The following is a 16450-nucleotide window of genomic DNA, read 5'->3' on the forward strand; positions in this document are numbered from 1 at the left end:
GTTTCATTACCTTTAATCTCTCAGACAGAGAGACATGCAAACTGAGAAAAGTGGTCAAGTTTTAGCAGAGCAGCAGGCACATACTTCTGCTGGACTGCTCTCGACTGGAGCTGTTAATGTGGAGCTGGAATAAACGTACTGTACATTAAAGAAAATAAAAGGATCCTGCGCAGTGATGTATACAGGTTGTAACCATTTCACTACAGGTACTGTTTTTATAAGAGGGAAACATTTTATTTTTGTTTTTTCTGAACTACTTTTGTACTTTTGCTTATAAAATGAGTTACAACACAGATTGTAATGCACAGCTGAGATGCATAATAAAAGCACATATTTAAAAAAAGAAAAGAAAAAGTGTACGAGTGTTTATTTAAGGCAGAATCACAGATCCAGCATGGTGTTTTTTCAGTACAACTCCACACTTATCTCACTTCAATTTAGCATCTGTTAAAAGACATCTTATCCCTGACAGCGATGACATGATTGCCCCTCTTTCTCAGGCTTGTACCCACAAGCTTTGAATCACATGACGATGAAGAGTCGTACTTCCTACCAACAACAAACACCACAAGAAAGACTGCAGTTCACACATCACCTACAAAAGCTAGAGCATAACTCTACAAAACCAGGTGAAGATCAAGAGGCATGTCATTGGACTGACTGGCTGTAGAGTGTATTAGTACTCAGTGTCTTAATAGTACAGTAATTAATTTCTCTGTATCAAACATCAAAACTTAAGCAGCTTTGGGAAATTAACATTTTTCAAAGAATTTGAATATCAAACAACAAACAAATATCAAAAAGAAAATAGTTTTATTGTTATAAATTATTAGATTCAACTAAATGGATGAAAGTGCACTAGGCAGTGCTGCAGGTACGGATTTAAAGTCTTGATAAAGAATATTTTAGTCTGAACAGCATCCTCTTTTTCCATCAAGGTTACACAATAATCAAAAAGATTACTGCACAAGTCTTACCATTATTGGAGAATAAACCATTTCTGAATAACATGGCAAATATTAGCCACTTTTGCTCATAATCAGCAAGTGTTTATGTTGTGATGTCTCCGAAAGACGGCGCTCCAATACCTACATTTGTTGCTCGAATAAAGGTGGTGTGGACACTTATACTACATTTAATTTATGTAATGTAAAATCATTTTTTTCACCTCCATCTCTTTAAAAAATAAAAAAAAAAATCATACCCATACATCATACAGAGTGAGGAAATTATTATACGTGAGTCTGATTAGCAGCTGCAGAGCAACTTTTCCTTTGTGTGAGTTGATGCAGATATGACAGGCTCCATGAATGAGATCAGTCATAGGTTTCTCATTGAGCCTCGTCCAAGTACGACACGTTGCTGGCTCTGCCCGTGACGGCTGGGTAAACACAGACGTGAGGGCAGCTCGAAATGCAAGCACACCTGGCTGATGAACGCATCAGCCAGCACAATCAGGAAGTCATATTCAGGAGTGTAATACAAACCTTAGGTGAGATAGTTAAGCACTTTAGAGTGAAAACAAAAAGCATTTATAGTATAACACATGTAAGAAGTGTGAATCTTCCCATTTAATTCTTCCCATTTAAACCACAGATCAGATCAGTTCATACCTCTGCTTTTATTTAGAGTGAATAAATAACAAAACCGAGATAAGTTTTTTTCTTTTTTTTGCCACAAGTCTGATCTCTTTGATAATGAAAAAAAAAATACACCACGTCACTACTGTGATGTATATCCAAGTTCAGTTGCTGCACTGGACTTTCCTTTATTATTACATTTCACCAGGCATGGTGAAGACTATACTGTATATAGTATAGGATGTAAATGATATATAGTCTTTGTGTTAGAACTGTTACGTATTTACTTCTAACTTAAAAATAATTAAACAACAGTACAATTTTTTTTTAAAAATAGAGAGAAAAGCGTTTCAAGATCCAAAGATTTAATTTACCCCTGAATGCACATGAACATATCCAACATTGAAAATACCAACATATTTGTTCTTCCTATTAATAAAGTTTATGCGGAGGCAAAATCTATGGAAGCTCGTTTTTGCCACTCAAAAAAAAAAAAAAAACTTATTTTAATTTCAATTTTTATTTCATTTTTAAAAATTTAATTAGGTTCCGAAAGTCTGAGTTATCAATGGGAAAAAATTCAGTGGCAGTAATAAGCCTCCATAGAACTGATGTGAGCTGAGGGGAGTAGTTAAAATATTTCAACTTTACCAAAAAGTTCACTTCATGCTACATGACCTCAGATTCTCCTCAGTGCCGATAAGAAATAAAAGACAAACTTGAGGTAATCTCGAGCTGTATAGTTGAACTTTGCTTTGAAACAGAGACAGGAAAAAGGAGAAGGTTTAGATGAACATGAGTAAATGTTTGGGACATTATGTTAAGTTCTAAATTAATGTACTGTAACTTGATTCCTTCTCATCCTGCTGGTTGTTAAGAGTGAATGTTCATGGGTTTCCAGCTATATTCTCTGCAGCTGGTGTGAACACAACATTTCAGACATTAGACATTAGTGATTAGTCAGTGGTGCAACTACCACAGAAGACCTCTATGTGATATGGTTTGGTTTTGTTAAAACACTTGCTACTGTCATCTTCTGACTGCTGCTTGTATGATTAAGAGGAAAAAATGATCTCCTCCTCTTGAAAAGTAATTTATGAGAAAAAATTTTTTTTTTCAAAAATAAAGGTCACTGAATGACTAAACAGGAGAACCAGTTCAGCTCTTTTAAACTGAAACTACAGTCACTCAATTTGGATTTCCCGTTTCAGGCACCTACATTCACACCACCTCCTTCGAAGCCCTTAACAGGTACCTCATACTTCCTCGCTACGGGCCTAAAGCTGTGCAGACAGCGATGGATGAGGAAACTTTGTGTGTTGAGGACAAATGAGCAATTTCAGTCACTAAAAGATGATTCACTATCAGAGTTGCTGCCGGCAGCGTCTTGGTCCTCTGAGGTCTTCGTTCCTCCGTCGGGCACGGGGGCATCAGGTGTGCTATGGTCAACAGAGAACAAGTCACATATTGTTTGTCAGTTTATCAGAAAACTGGTAATAACCAGAACAGTAATTTAAAAAACACTCACTCAAGCAGATTGGGATCCAAACCCTCCATGACCATTTTATTCCGTATGGCCATCACCGGAACCCCCTGTGGCACATTAAACATCACATTAAGGCACAAAACTAAACCGTTACGCAGGTAACCACAGCAGCAGTAATAATAACTCACCACTTGAACCATTTTCAGGTATCGGGCATAGCGCGGGTCTTTGGCCACCGTCATGACGTTCTCTGCAGCCGCTTCTGCTTTTTGCGTCGCTGAAGCTTCTGGTGTGGTCTGAGCAGGCTGCAACATGACACATGCACAGAAACGAAGGCAGAGTGAAGCGGTTTAGATGACAGTAGATATCCTGACAGGTTTTACATTTTCATAGTTTAAGATATGTTTTTAAATCAGGTGATACAATTTTGGAAGTACCTGGAAACATACACATTTCATCACTTTGTTTAGGGGCGTAGTGCTACCTGTTTATTTCTTTAAGGGACCATGTACTAAATATATTAGTCACATGAAAGCAAAAGATGCTTTGTATTAGATTTAGCTACTAGCTACTACTGTCCATCTGCAGGCCCTGGGCAGTTAAAAACCAGTGAAATCACCAAATAACAGATATGCACATGATGAAATACCAAATAAATATGTGCATAGACACACATATAATAAAAAACAAATAGATTTTGCAAAAACAAAAAGAAAATTATAATGAAATTAATTCTCAAAATCCTTTTTTTATCCAAATCATGAGAGGAGAATCTGTGCAAATCTGCAAATCCTTTGGAAGCAAATTCCAAGCTTTATTTTATCTGTTAGGGAAAGTAGACTGTAAAAAAGTGGTGCCTTGCTCAGGCACGCTACAGTGCCCCCTTGTGGTGGACCCGATCGCTCTGCAAATTTGCTCAGAGCATTTGATAACTTTTTGAATGGTGAATGCTAACTTAACAGCAACTTGCTCAAAGACATTACAATGTACATGCAACACTCCCAGCAACAAGATCATAAAAAATGATTGGTGAATACACTAAACAGCAACGGTCCTATGATGGAGCCCTGTGGGATCTCATAGTACAGGATTTCAGTGATGATATTTAGCTTAAATAAATCTTCCCCTGTAAGACCATCTCCTTTGGCATTCAGTCATTCATCACACCTTTCTCTACTTAAACAGGTCCCTTTTCCCCTTTTCCAGAGATTTGTTGCCCCCCCCCCCCTCTCATCTATTCTCTTTTGTGGTAGAATAATGCATGAAGTGTTAACTGTAAAAAGTAAGTGTGCAACAATACACAAAATTCACGGTTCGGTTCGATACTTTGGTGTCACGGTTCGATATTTTTTCGATACAAAAAAAAATGTTCATGCCTTTTTAATTTGTCATTTATTAAAATTATAAATATATATTTTAACTCAAAAATACAGTTTTTAAATTTAATGTTGCTGAAACAACAAAGGGATAAAAAAAAATCTGATTGAGGAATCACTCATCTTTGGAAAGGAGAGTTTATTACAGAGAAATGACTCTTTCCAAAATAAAAGCTATACTATACGCTTCTTGTTTGTAGCATCCGTGCTTGTTGTTTTTGTCTGCTTCCACTTGTCTTTGCACTAGGATGCTGTTGGAGTAAATGTGCAGTCATATTCGTTGTGTTCCCACTAGTGCTGTCAGCGTTAATCTCGTTGAAATGGCGTTAAAGCCACAACACGGCAAATCTCCGTTAACGAGCTACCACGGATCGCCCCGTGCGTGGGGCTGGACGGCGTCAACACGTTAACGAGCTAACTGCGCTAACACACTAGTTCCCACCAATGTAATTGAGCATTGCGTGGCACAACCGACATACTGTTTTTCTTTTGTCCATGACGCGCTTACCTTCAGGGTCATACGTCACATGAAAACCAAAATAGTTCCAAACACCACATCTGAATGAGGGTGGGGGAGGTTCAATTTGCCATGTTGCAAGGAGAGCTTAACTTCTGTCTCGCTAGCTTGCCCTGCGCTCAGTGAATCTGCGTTCGACTACTCCGCCTAGGCTGCACTGTCGAGCGCAGATCCACTCAGCGCTCAGCACAGACAGCATCGTCAGAAGGAAAGTTGATAAAATTAATTAAAAAATTTGTATTGTTCGATACATATGCGTACCGAACCGAAAGCACTGTATCGAACGGTTCAATATCGATACGAGTATCGTTGCACCCCTAGTAAAAAGATAAATGTTTTGTCTTTAAATAAAAAAGTTTGACTTTTCCACAACATGTTTCTGCAAATGTTTCACAATAAGAGAAATGAAAGCCTGTAAAAGTTTTCTGTTTGAGGTCCTCTTTGCAAGGGATCTTTCAAATAACATTTATGCTCTTTTCATCATCTCATTTACCCTAAACTATCTTCATGTGGCTCTTTTTTAAAATTGCTCCACTGGTAGATATAAATAATACAAGTGGGAGATTCCTGCTTTGAAGTTCTTTCATTTTCACTTCAGTAACAGAGGTGGAGGTCATCAAAACCACTACAATTTGATTATATTCCCAAAAAGAAAAAACACCAAAGTTTAATTTGTCTTCAACTACTTCAGTTTTTTCTCTTTACTGGCTCTCTTGCATTAAAAGAGCTACTCTGGAAACAACTGAACTTCAGCCAGATAAAGTTCCGTGGAAATATTCCCTTTCTTCATCTAGAGGAAGAAAAACAAAAACCACATGTGGTGGGACATCATCCCACTGTAGTCAAAACAGTGGAAATTTTTACTTGAATGTCTGGACAACAAATACAGAAGAGAAAAGCTGCTCTGGCTCCCATCGTGTCAAAGATATATTAGAGGAGCCTCTCTCAATGTGGGATTGTCAAGTTGAAAATGGACTAAACAGGTCAGATATTAAGTTCTAATTAGGTGGTCTTGGGGGTGCTTTGAAACCTTTGTCTGCTCATAGGTTTATTTTTAAAACTGTCAAAAAAAATCCTCGACTTTGCAGTTCAGCGAAGCTGGATGGAGCTATGTTTCCATGTGTACGAGTTTGTGTATCTACCTCTTCTTGAGGCGCTGCTACTGGACCATCGATTTGGCTCTGATTGGGGATGATGGGTCCATTGGCCTGTGCAGTCTGCTGCTGCTTACTGAGTCCTTCGACTGTGACGTCCTCCAGTCCAGGAATGGAAGACAACTACACAGAGCACAATATTGCTCCATAAATATCAAGTAAATTGGCATGAAATTAAGATAATGTTGCACTGCAGCCTGCAGAGGCTTCAGAACTCACCTTGGCCTCCAAAATGCACAGGCTGGTTTCTATCTGCTGTATGCGAAGAGATATGTTTGCAAGTTTCTGGGGGAAGATGTTATACAACAGTTCAGGATTTAAGTGTTACAGACATTTTTTGTTTCATGACGAGAACAGAAGAGAAATAAAGATAAACAAACCTCTTCACACACTGTGGAAAAGCGGTTAAGGAAGCGGACAGTGTGTGCAACAAATTGATTGAGATAGGCAACAATTTTTCTCTGCTGGATCGCAGGAACCTGAAGGAAACACAGGAAAAGGAATTTAAGGTAGAAGGAACATAAGTGTAATATAACAAGGAAATGAAACAACTCCCAGTCCAATCTCCCCTTAAAGCAACTTCTCCTCCCTAGGCTGCACACATCTTCTTTCCCCTGCTCCTTTTAGGTGTCGGCACATCAGATCATTCACCTCCACTTCACCCTGCCCTGAAAATCATCCTCCTTCACTTCATCCATGAACCCCCTCTGTGGTCTTTCCCTTTTGCTCCTGCCAGGCAGCTCCACGTTTAACACCCTTTGTCCAATATATCCCTCCTCTGCACATCCAAACCATGTCCGCCTTGTCTCCAGGTCCACCCTGATCACTCCCAATCAAAATCTGAACATTTTCATCTTTTTAACAACTTCTTTAGTAGTGCTGTCTCCAAACGATATATATGCCATTTCATATTTTATTGTTATGTTTTGCTTTCTTTTTATTTTCTCATTTTCTGTCTTTTATAACCTTTTAATCAGTTTTTTGTGAAGTATCTTGCGTGATGCAAAAATATTTTTATTATTCTTGTGAAAAAAAATAATGAGTAGAACAAGTTTAACATACTGACAGTCATTCACAGGCAACTTCAAATGCTGAATGCAAAATATACCACTTATATTTCACAAGAGCAAAACAGCATTTTAGATTAGCTAATATTGCCCAGAACGGTTAATAAAATAAAAAGCATCCCTTCCCGAAAAACAGTTATTTATACAAAAGACAGACATTTTCACTTCATAGATTTATTTTAAACAAAACTGTTTAAAAAAAGATAAGCGTAAGTATATCTCTTTGCAAAGGTTAAATCTGTTAACCTGGAAGATCAAGTGTAGAAACAACATATATTCACTTCAGAAAAAAAAAATCCCACATTTATCAGGGAAATTGAACTACAAGCGCTTGCGACAGTCATATCTGTTAATGACTTACAAGCTATAGGCTTCTATCACCGATAAACAGCCTTTGTGTTATCTTACTTCTTAAACAAAACATATGTCAAGCAGCTCTGCTTGTGCCTGCTTTCATTTCCTCACCAGCTACTCAAATAGCTATGTTAGCTAACTAGTCAACGCCAACCTTGGTAAGGTCGACTCCAGAGCCCACGATGGGCAGCCCGTCCTCGTCCATGTTGGATGGCTGAAGATTAAAGTGCACTTTCAAATTCAGCAGCAAGAAATTTCACTGCAAAAAAGACCGAAAACAGGTTATTAAAACATTTACATATGTGAAACGGTTCACGTGACTCTGGGTTGCGTGATCACGTCCTGACGTCACCAACTGCGTAGCAGAAGTCTGCCTCGAAGTCGCACTTCAAAAACCCTCGAGCCTGTATTTTTTTTTAACCCTGTATTTTTTCTTGTTCCCCGCTTTACCTAAATTATATGCACTGTCAACCGCCATGTTTGTATTTTTCTGTAAATTGTTTGTGTTAAAATAAAGTTAAGAGGGGGTGGTGGGTTGGGTGTTACTTCAAAGTAAAAGTTGAACTTTTGCTACATTCGGAGCTAATTGTAATTTAGCCATGAAAATATCATTGTTGTATAGAATTTGCATTTATTTAGTTATTTATTTATAGGTTTTTGACAACAAAAAATAAAGAACAGATTATAGGAGGCAAGCAAAACAATGAACTCAAACAATGAGGTCTTCATTATCAGATAATGTTCATGCTTTTTAAATTAAAAAAATCTCAGTTAAAAGAATGCTTGGAGTTATATTGTTGCAAATTTTAATTCTTTAAATCTTGCTTTGTTAGATAGGAGATATTTTTACTTTATTACGGTCTACTGTTTTGTTTTTGTTTTTTTACATGGACATGAATATCGTGGTACTGACTGCCAAGAACAAGGGTGATGTACAGAGCTGTAGTAACTACAGAGGGATAAGGCTGATGTGCCAAACCGTGACGCTATGAGAAGGAATTCTACAAGCTAGGTTAAGAAGAGAGGTGACGATCAGTAAGCAGCAGTATAGCTTCATGCTGGGGAAAGGCATGCAGATGCAATGTTTACTTGTTTACTTACTTTTTAATTTATGTAACATTTGAATTACAAATTTTTTAGGATTTGTAGGATTAGGAAAGTCTGTCCTATCTTGTCTTCCAACTAAAAACAAAACTGTAAGAAATTAATGTCAGCGAGACAAGTCGCCTGTCAGCTTTGATATTTTTATTTTGAAAAGCGGAATCGGAGTATAAGCGTTGAGGAAACGGTGCTTGCGTCCGAACAGCGCATGTTAGCTGCTAACTAAAACAAAACAACTTAACACCTAATTTTCGGCGCCACAAGAGGCACAGTGCACCCATGGAGGTTCTCGACTCTGCAGAGAAAACAAACGGTGGGTACAGTGGCAATCTGAACCAGCTGCGATATAAAGTAAGCTACGTCTATGCCGGTTACACAGTTAGCGGGGGCAGTCTATTTAAAGGAATCGTGATACGCACGATTTAAGCTTTAGCATGAAAAATAAATCAATTATTTTCAGTTTTTTTTATTATTCTGTCAAGTATTATGCTTAATTTATTGTCTAAACCATAGGTGATGATATATTTGAAGAATCGCAATTTAAAACTCCTTTTATTAAGGGCGGCCCAGCAATTATTCGGGTTCCCAAGCTTATGGCTGTTTAAATGCAGGGCAAAAAAAAATACATATGTGTGCACTGCTTTACCTGAGAAAATTATTACCATAGTAATATATGAACAGCACTGAATTAAATGAATAACATATGTATTGTTATAATGTGAGTTCTGGAGTTTAAAGCTGATTGCTGCCCTCTAAAGACCATTTGTTACATTACACCTTTATGTTTTAGATCCAAGCCTGTCTCTCTCATCCCTCCAACTCCTGGTGCCACCTCTGCAGCTTCTGTCTGCCTCCATGTGGCAGCTGGTGAAGCAGAAAGATGTGATGAACTACCAGAAGCTGCAGGAGTTCGTGTTCACAGTGACAGAGGCGATTCCTGGTCTGATCAGCCACAGACAGAGAGCCCAGCTCATCCTCGGACTCAGAGCGAGGGTGAGGAGGTAGTCTGGCTGACATGCCATCCATGTATGTTTATTTTGCTGCGTTGATTCTGTAAAAACTCGGTTTATTGATATTTCAGTTGATACTGGAGCTTTGCAAAGGCTCGACACGCGGTTCTGTTGATTCTCAAGCAATCCAGAGCCATTTGGACAGACTCCCAGTAACCTCTGAAAACACAGATGTAAGTACGTTAAAGAGAAGCGGATAAAATAAAGTGTGCCCAGTACTTTTTTCAAGATATCACTTCAATTTGTTGCAGTATAGGGATGCAGAGGTGAAAACAACAGAGTCTACTTTTGTCGCTCTGGTTCAAAGTCTGCTGAAAGATCCAATTGAGAGGGCATATTTTTTTCAGGTAGGACATATTTTAGTATTTCATATCTTTGCTTGAAAATGCTCAGAATAAAAATAACATCTTATTATCTTACAGGAAGTGTTTCCAGTGGAATACGGTCCACAGTATGACTCAGCACTAAATATGTTATTATGGAATCTGCTCTCCAAGCTGGAAAAGTTGCTTCCAGTACCAGACCTAAAGCAGGTATTCAGTCAGATAACATAATTGTTTCAGGTGATTTTTCAGCGGGTTATATTAACATTGTGCTGTGATTACAGACTGTAGCCTGGCTGGACTCAGCTCCTTCTGTTTTGGGGGAATGCATTCAGTTGTCAACTGAAGATCTGAGCTTTATCTACCAGCACTACAAAAGTTCAGGACTACTGAAAATGGCATGTAAGTAAAATGGCCTGTATTTGTATAGCGCTTTACTTTAAGTAGAGCTGCAGCAGTTTTCACAATCAACAAAACTATGAAGCAAGATGTTGCATCATCACAGCTGGGTTAAAAAGTAAGATTTAAAGTTGCATAATTAGTTCTCACTTCTTAATATTTCAAGATCAGTGGATAAATTCATAGCAACAGGTTTGTAGTGTATAGTAATGCACTTTATCAGAACTTTCTGAGATATAATGCTTATCTTAACAGGCCCTGTTTAAAGACCTATTAGTGTCATATTACCTAATGAGGTCTTTGCCCTCTCTCTGCGGGCTTACTTATGGTTCTTAGAGTTTTTAGAGGTAGAACAGGAGGTAGAGTCTTCGGCTATCAGGCCCCTCTTCTGTGGAACCAGCTCCCAGTTTGGATTCTGAAGACAGACACCCTCTCTACCTTTAAGATTAGGCCTAAAACTTTACTTTTTGATAAAACTTATAGTTAGAGCTGGATCAGGTGACTCTGAATCCTCCCTTAGGCCTTGATTTTACTCTGTTATGGAGAGGAACAGCTAAAGCACCAACAGCCGAGCACTCATTCCTGTTTTACTTGTTAAAAGCCCACTTAAAGTCCACCTGGTATGCATGTATAGTTGGTGCATTTCAATATGTGAGGATCACATCTCCATGTAACCCTCACAATCACCATCTGATGACCAGATTATGTCAAATAGACCCTAGTGGACTCATTGTGATGCAATAGGCTTAGACTACTGGTTTGCTTTCCTTAACTCAACTGTGACAGCACTGACAGCACCTCCCTCAGCCTATTTCTGCGTGAGGTTTCATTCTGTTAAATACTTTTTTTTGTCCTCATAGGTGGTTGCGTGATTGTCAGTTTCTTTCTAAAATTGGAGGGTCTTTCCATCACGATATAAAGCACCTTGAGGCGACTGAATTGGCGCTATATGAATAAAATTGAATTGAATTATCTAAAGTCTAAACACCCACCAAATCTCCAGCAAACCATTTGGGGTTAGGTGATGTTTCACTCACATGCTAAACAAATAAATTTCCAGAAACTAGAAGTTGTTATTTTTCAAATGAAGTCTCCTTCATACATTTTGGCCTTGCAGTTATTCATTGATGGGATTTTCCATTTGGTTTTTCTAAACGGGGAAAATTCCACGAAGAGAGGTGAATATTAACTCAACCTTAGCTCAAAGTGGGATAGGGGTGACCTGATGGCTGTTAAGTGACAAAGCTATTTTAGTGACATTTCCTAATGTAATAAATTATATTTTTAATCTTTTTTATGCCAAAAGAAATTAAAAAACACAAGTTGTATAAACAAAACTAAATGTATTTAATCCTCTTCTTGTTTGCCATGTTTGAGTGAATTGTGTATTACAGTATGTTAACATAATTTTGACACCAAAATATAGAGGTGCTCGTGACTTCCTAATGCTTTTATCAGCAAACTTTAAATGACAATTTCTGAGAATATATCTAAGTGTCCTCTCAGGTTCAATGTTTTGAAGAGAAGGTTTGAGAGAAAAGGTTGAATTGGCTTGGAAATACAATCAAATACATCATATTACTTTGCATATAAATGAACTCAGTCATTCCATATTCTATTGTATATATTTATGTTTTAGACTGATACCACAAAATGATAGTGTAACCAGGCTTTAACCTACTTTGATTCCCACATATTTGTAACACGTCAACTAAATGTTTAATAACAGATACAATAGATGTCGTGTTCATCGCACCTAAATACATTTGTTTGTATTATATACGTGTGTGTGTGTGTGTGTACTATTATTAGTATACACTTTATACTCTTACTTCCTAGTACCTGAGTCTGTTTTGATTGGCACTATATAAATAAAATGAATTGAGAGATTTTGTTCACATATGTCTCTCTCTGCAGTAGCTGATGAGTCTCTTTTTTGCAGACGGTCCTTCTTCCACTGCTGGTAACTCCATCATGTCTGCATTATCAATCCCTCCCTCACAAAAGACAAACGTATCAGTTGGACTGGACGCCATCCATAACTACGCTAACGTATTGAACCCAGTCACTTTAGTGGGAACCGACCAGTACAGCGTGGTCACCGTTTACACTGAAGTGGAAGTCGGAGCAGCTGAGGTGGATGAGCAAATGATGGAGTCGGCTGCAGTTCAAGTTCAGACAGATTTCTATGAAGAGGAGATAGTGGCTGTAAGTGCTGATAGCGCTGGCGACGAAGAGGCTCCTGCTGTGAGGGCTGAAGAAACGAGTGAGACTGTGGATGTAGCGAAAGCTTTGGAGACGTTGACGAGAACCTTTGCATTAAGGGGGCAAGACGTACTTACAGAAAAGAACAACCAGTCATCCATAAATGACGATCTTGAACCAGGAAAGGGAACAGATGAAGGAAAAAGCCATGAAGGGCTTGAAATAAGTGACCAAGTGACTAAAGGGAAACGGGAAGTCATTGCAGAAGAAGTGACAGATGAGTTCCAGCTTGGAGGCATAGAGAGAAATATATGCGCAGACCTGAAAGATAATTCATTTTCTGCTCAAGAAATGGCAGAAATCCAGACCGAAATGTCGGAAGCACAGGAGTCTGACACGTCAGGAAACAGATCCACACGTCTGCAACTAAAGACTTCACCGAGTTGCAACGAGACGTGTAAAATAAAAAGGACAACAAGAGAAAATCCTGAAGAACCAAAAATGTACAAAAATATTATTTTCATTCCAAATATCTTTAGCAGAAATGTACACCTTATTAGAATAACAAAAAAAAATCTGATTAATTTGGTTATGTTGATCTTGGGTATAGCTATTATAATCTAAAGATGCACTTTTTAATTCATGCTCATCCATTTAAGTATGGTTAAAATATTCCTGGTCACGGTTAAAATAATATAAGAAAATAGGTCATTACTGTCATGTCTGGTTGGTAAATGTGAAGCCACACCCAGCATCCTTAAATGCTTGCTCTGGATTGGTGCAAATGTTAAAAAATAAATAAATCTGCCCGTCAGCACTGCTAAAACCTCACTAATTAACATGTTATAGGCTGGACGATTCCCTGGTTTTAACGTCTTTGTGCTCACTGGAGCATATTTAGTACACAGATATGAGCAGCTTCTCATCTGCAGATCAAGTTTGCATGCAGTCATTGTGGACATGAATATCGGGGTAATTTTGAGCTTTTAATGATTTCCTTGATTTGTTCTTTTTCCAAGGTGAAATGATTGTACAGCATACATATTTAATTACTTTAAAAAGCAAGAATTTGTTGTACTTGTGCACCCAATTCTTTAAAAGCTCGAAATTACCATGATATTAATCCCTATGATGAGTGCATATAAACTGCTGTATCCCAGGACAAGATGACAGACTTTGAAAGGATTTTTATGTGCTTTATGTACTTTAGCATTCTGATTAAACATTTATGGTTTCCTGTTACACTTTCTTCTACTTGTTCATATCACAAAAATGTGAGAAGTCTGAGAGATTTTCCTTTAAATATTGTGACACAGTGTTTTGATTTCTCCAGGAGCACTGCTGATGGATCAGCTGCCCCTTCTGTGATAGCCATCAAAGGATCTGACAAAGGTGATGTGATGTCAAGAAGAAAACAATGTTGAACTTCTTAAATAAATCCACTCATGTATCTGTTCCTTTATTTTAATGCAGGAGATTCACACGAGATGACGTCTATCATCTTCACCTGCTCGCAGTGTCCTTTCCATAACTCGGATGAAAACAGTCCTCCACACTTCCACATGCAGAGCGTTCGCAAAGAAGCATACAGGACTCTCTCAGGAGTTAAATTTACACCATCCCCCTCCAGCACAGATGAAATATTTACATCTATTAAACTTTTTCCCAGAGGGAACTCGGAGGAGAGAAAAGCAGAGCAGCCAGAGCAAAGCAGAGAGAGTGTTTCTCAGTTGCACGGCCGTCAGAGATCACTCACATGCGAAACATGCGGTAAGACGTTCACCCGGACATCGGATGTCAGGAGACACCAGCTCACTCACACGGGAGAGAGACCGTTTCACTGCTCGCAGTGTGACCGAACCTTCCAGCACTCGTGGGATCTGGCGAAGCACGAGAGCAAACATCACGGCGTAGCCATCTCCTTCACCTGCCAGGTATGCAGGAGCTCCTTCGCTAACCTGAGGGCGTTGACTGTCCACCATAAAAAGTCTCACTCGCAGGAGAGCCAGCTGCCTCAAATGTGCTCCATCTGCAGTCAGAGTTTCCCGACTCCGTCTGAGCTGCTGGAGCACAGGAAGTCCCACGTCACCGCTAAACGCTACATCTGCCAGCAGTGCGGCGAAGGCTTCGACACCCTACTCGCACGCTCTCAGCACAGGCAGATGCATCAGGTGAAGCGTCAGTTTAAATGTCCACATTGTGAGAAGACGTACACTCGGAGGTCTGACGTTAAGAGACATCTGTCCACCCATACTGGGGAGCGACCCTACCAGTGCAACCAGTGCAGCAAACGATTCTCGCTGCGCTTCATGCTCATCAAACACCTCCGTGTTCACACGGGTGAGCGCCCTTTCCAGTGCTCCCACTGCCCAAAGAGGTTCACCTTGGTGTCTGTGCTGGCCAGACATGAGAGGATGCACACCGGGGAGAAACCCTTCCTCTGTTCTCAGTGCGGGAAAGGCTTTTTGTCACAGGGCGAGCTCTCAAAACATCACAGGTCACACGTGGACGACAGGCCGTACTCCTGCCCTCAGTGCGGGAAGCGCTTTAAGAGCAAGAAAACACAGCAAGAGCACATCGTCTCACACACTGGGGCCCGCCCCTACCCCTGCACTTACTGTGGGAAGGGCTTCACCAAACCCTACGCCCTCACCAGACACAACCTGATCCACACAGGAGAGCGGCCATTCCCCTGTGGACACTGTGAGAAGTCCTTCCTCACCCTCAGTGAGGCTCAGTTGCATCAGAGAATCCACACGGGGGAACGCCCGTATCCCTGCGACACATGCGAGCTGAAGTTCAAGAGCTCGTCCGAGCTGGCACGACACAAACGCAGCCATTCTGGCTTAAAGCGGGTGAAGCCGCGCTGCGAGCGGTGCATGATGACGTTCGCATCTAAGGCCAAACTGAAAAAACACATGGAGACACATAGAGACGAAGGAGACACAGTGCAGTCTGTAGAGACCAAGGAATGAAACTTGTAACAGAAACTCCCAGAGGTTAAATAAGTAGGGTGGGGAAGGAATATTTTGTTTAGATGTTTAGATTTATATAATTGGAGAAAATATATTTTATGCAGATCAGGAGCGAAACAACAGGCCCTCAGCTTGTCAGCAAAATCGATTTTTTCTTTTAAAAAAATAAATTTTTATATTGGCAGTTTTACTCTTTTCACTTCACAACAAGGAAATCATATTCAAAATACTTTCAAACGGAAGATGAACAAAAACTGCTCCTGTAGTGGACTTTTTCACTGCATGTACTGCCTTTTTCCTTCTTTGTGTTGCCATTGTACTATTGCCCACCTGAAACCAAAGATACTACCAGCAGGTAGTAAAGAAAGGAAAAACATGATTTTCTAGACTTCTTGGAGAACTGTTGTCATCAAACATTAAAATGAGCATCATGCAATAAATCATCCTTTTATGATGTATGTAATGTTTCTTTTTTTGCTGAGAAAGTGTTGTATGTTGGATTGCATTCAACTTTAAGGCCAAACCAAGCAACCTCAAAGGGTTACATAGTTCAGTGTTGTGATGAGTAACAATGACAGGAAATCAGAGGTTGATATCTCGGCGGCTACTGAATGCATTATTGTGAAATGTGGTCAGACATGCACATCCTCCCCTCAGGACTATTTATAATACCTGTACAGAAACAGGTTTTCTGTCACCGCCATTGCCTTACATCTGTAGTGATAATTCTGCTCATTAGTAAGTCTTAGCGCTTTGTTGCGGTAAGTTTCTTCCATTTAGGCCTTAATAATTTGAGACGATAAAAGACCTGAACATACACAACATGCAAAATGCATGGACGGATTATGAAAGTTTAGGGCCTCTGGGCACATGTATCTTCCTCACTCATCCCACAGAGAAGCT

At 39.5% G+C, this 16450-nt stretch overlaps 2 protein-coding genes across 5 annotated transcripts; one reads left to right on the plus strand and one right to left on the minus strand.

The window, feature by feature from the left end:
* Positions 1-350: 350 nt before the first annotated feature.
* Positions 351-7930, minus strand: washc3 (WASH complex subunit 3). Of its 3 annotated transcripts, none has more exons than XR_014272429.1 (8): positions 7689-7878; positions 6494-6592; positions 6333-6398; positions 6102-6236; positions 3255-3371; positions 3109-3173; positions 879-3019; positions 351-545 (listed from the first exon to the last, which is right to left on the minus strand). XR_014272429.1 is itself a non-coding variant. In XM_082511535.1 (8 exons), the coding sequence occupies exons 2-8, from the start codon at positions 7737-7739 to the stop codon at positions 2920-2922; spliced, it is 633 nt and encodes a 210-aa protein (XP_082367661.1). In that variant the 5' UTR covers positions 7740-7748; positions 7833-7930; the 3' UTR covers positions 351-2919. The 3 variants fall into 3 exon arrangements, 2 of the variants coding, with proteins under 2 accessions (XP_082367661.1, XP_082367660.1); XM_082511535.1 differs by having other exon boundaries at positions 351-3019; positions 7689-7748; positions 7833-7930; XM_082511534.1 differs by having other exon boundaries at positions 351-3019.
* A 177-nt stretch (positions 7931-8107) lies between these two features.
* On the plus strand, positions 8108-16005 carry LOC309692739 (uncharacterized protein). Of its 2 annotated transcripts, XM_082511530.1 has the most exons (9): positions 8108-8948; positions 9426-9628; positions 9717-9818; positions 9897-9992; positions 10068-10178; positions 10253-10370; positions 12310-13075; positions 13906-13964; positions 14046-16005. In XM_082511530.1, the coding sequence occupies exons 1-9, from the start codon at positions 8915-8917 to the stop codon at positions 15545-15547; spliced, it is 2991 nt and encodes a 996-aa protein (XP_082367656.1). In that variant the 5' UTR covers positions 8108-8914; the 3' UTR covers positions 15548-16005. The 2 variants fall into 2 exon arrangements, with proteins under 2 accessions (XP_082367656.1, XP_082367657.1); XM_082511531.1 differs by lacking the exon at positions 8108-8948 and having other exon boundaries at positions 9545-9636; positions 9902-9992.
* The last annotated feature ends 445 nt before the right edge of the window (positions 16006-16450 follow it).

The sequence above is a fragment of the Aulonocara stuartgranti genome, assembly GCF_965226115.1.
Source record: "Aulonocara stuartgranti genome assembly, chromosome: 17".
Lineage (NCBI taxonomy): Eukaryota > Metazoa > Chordata > Actinopteri > Cichliformes > Cichlidae > Aulonocara > Aulonocara stuartgranti.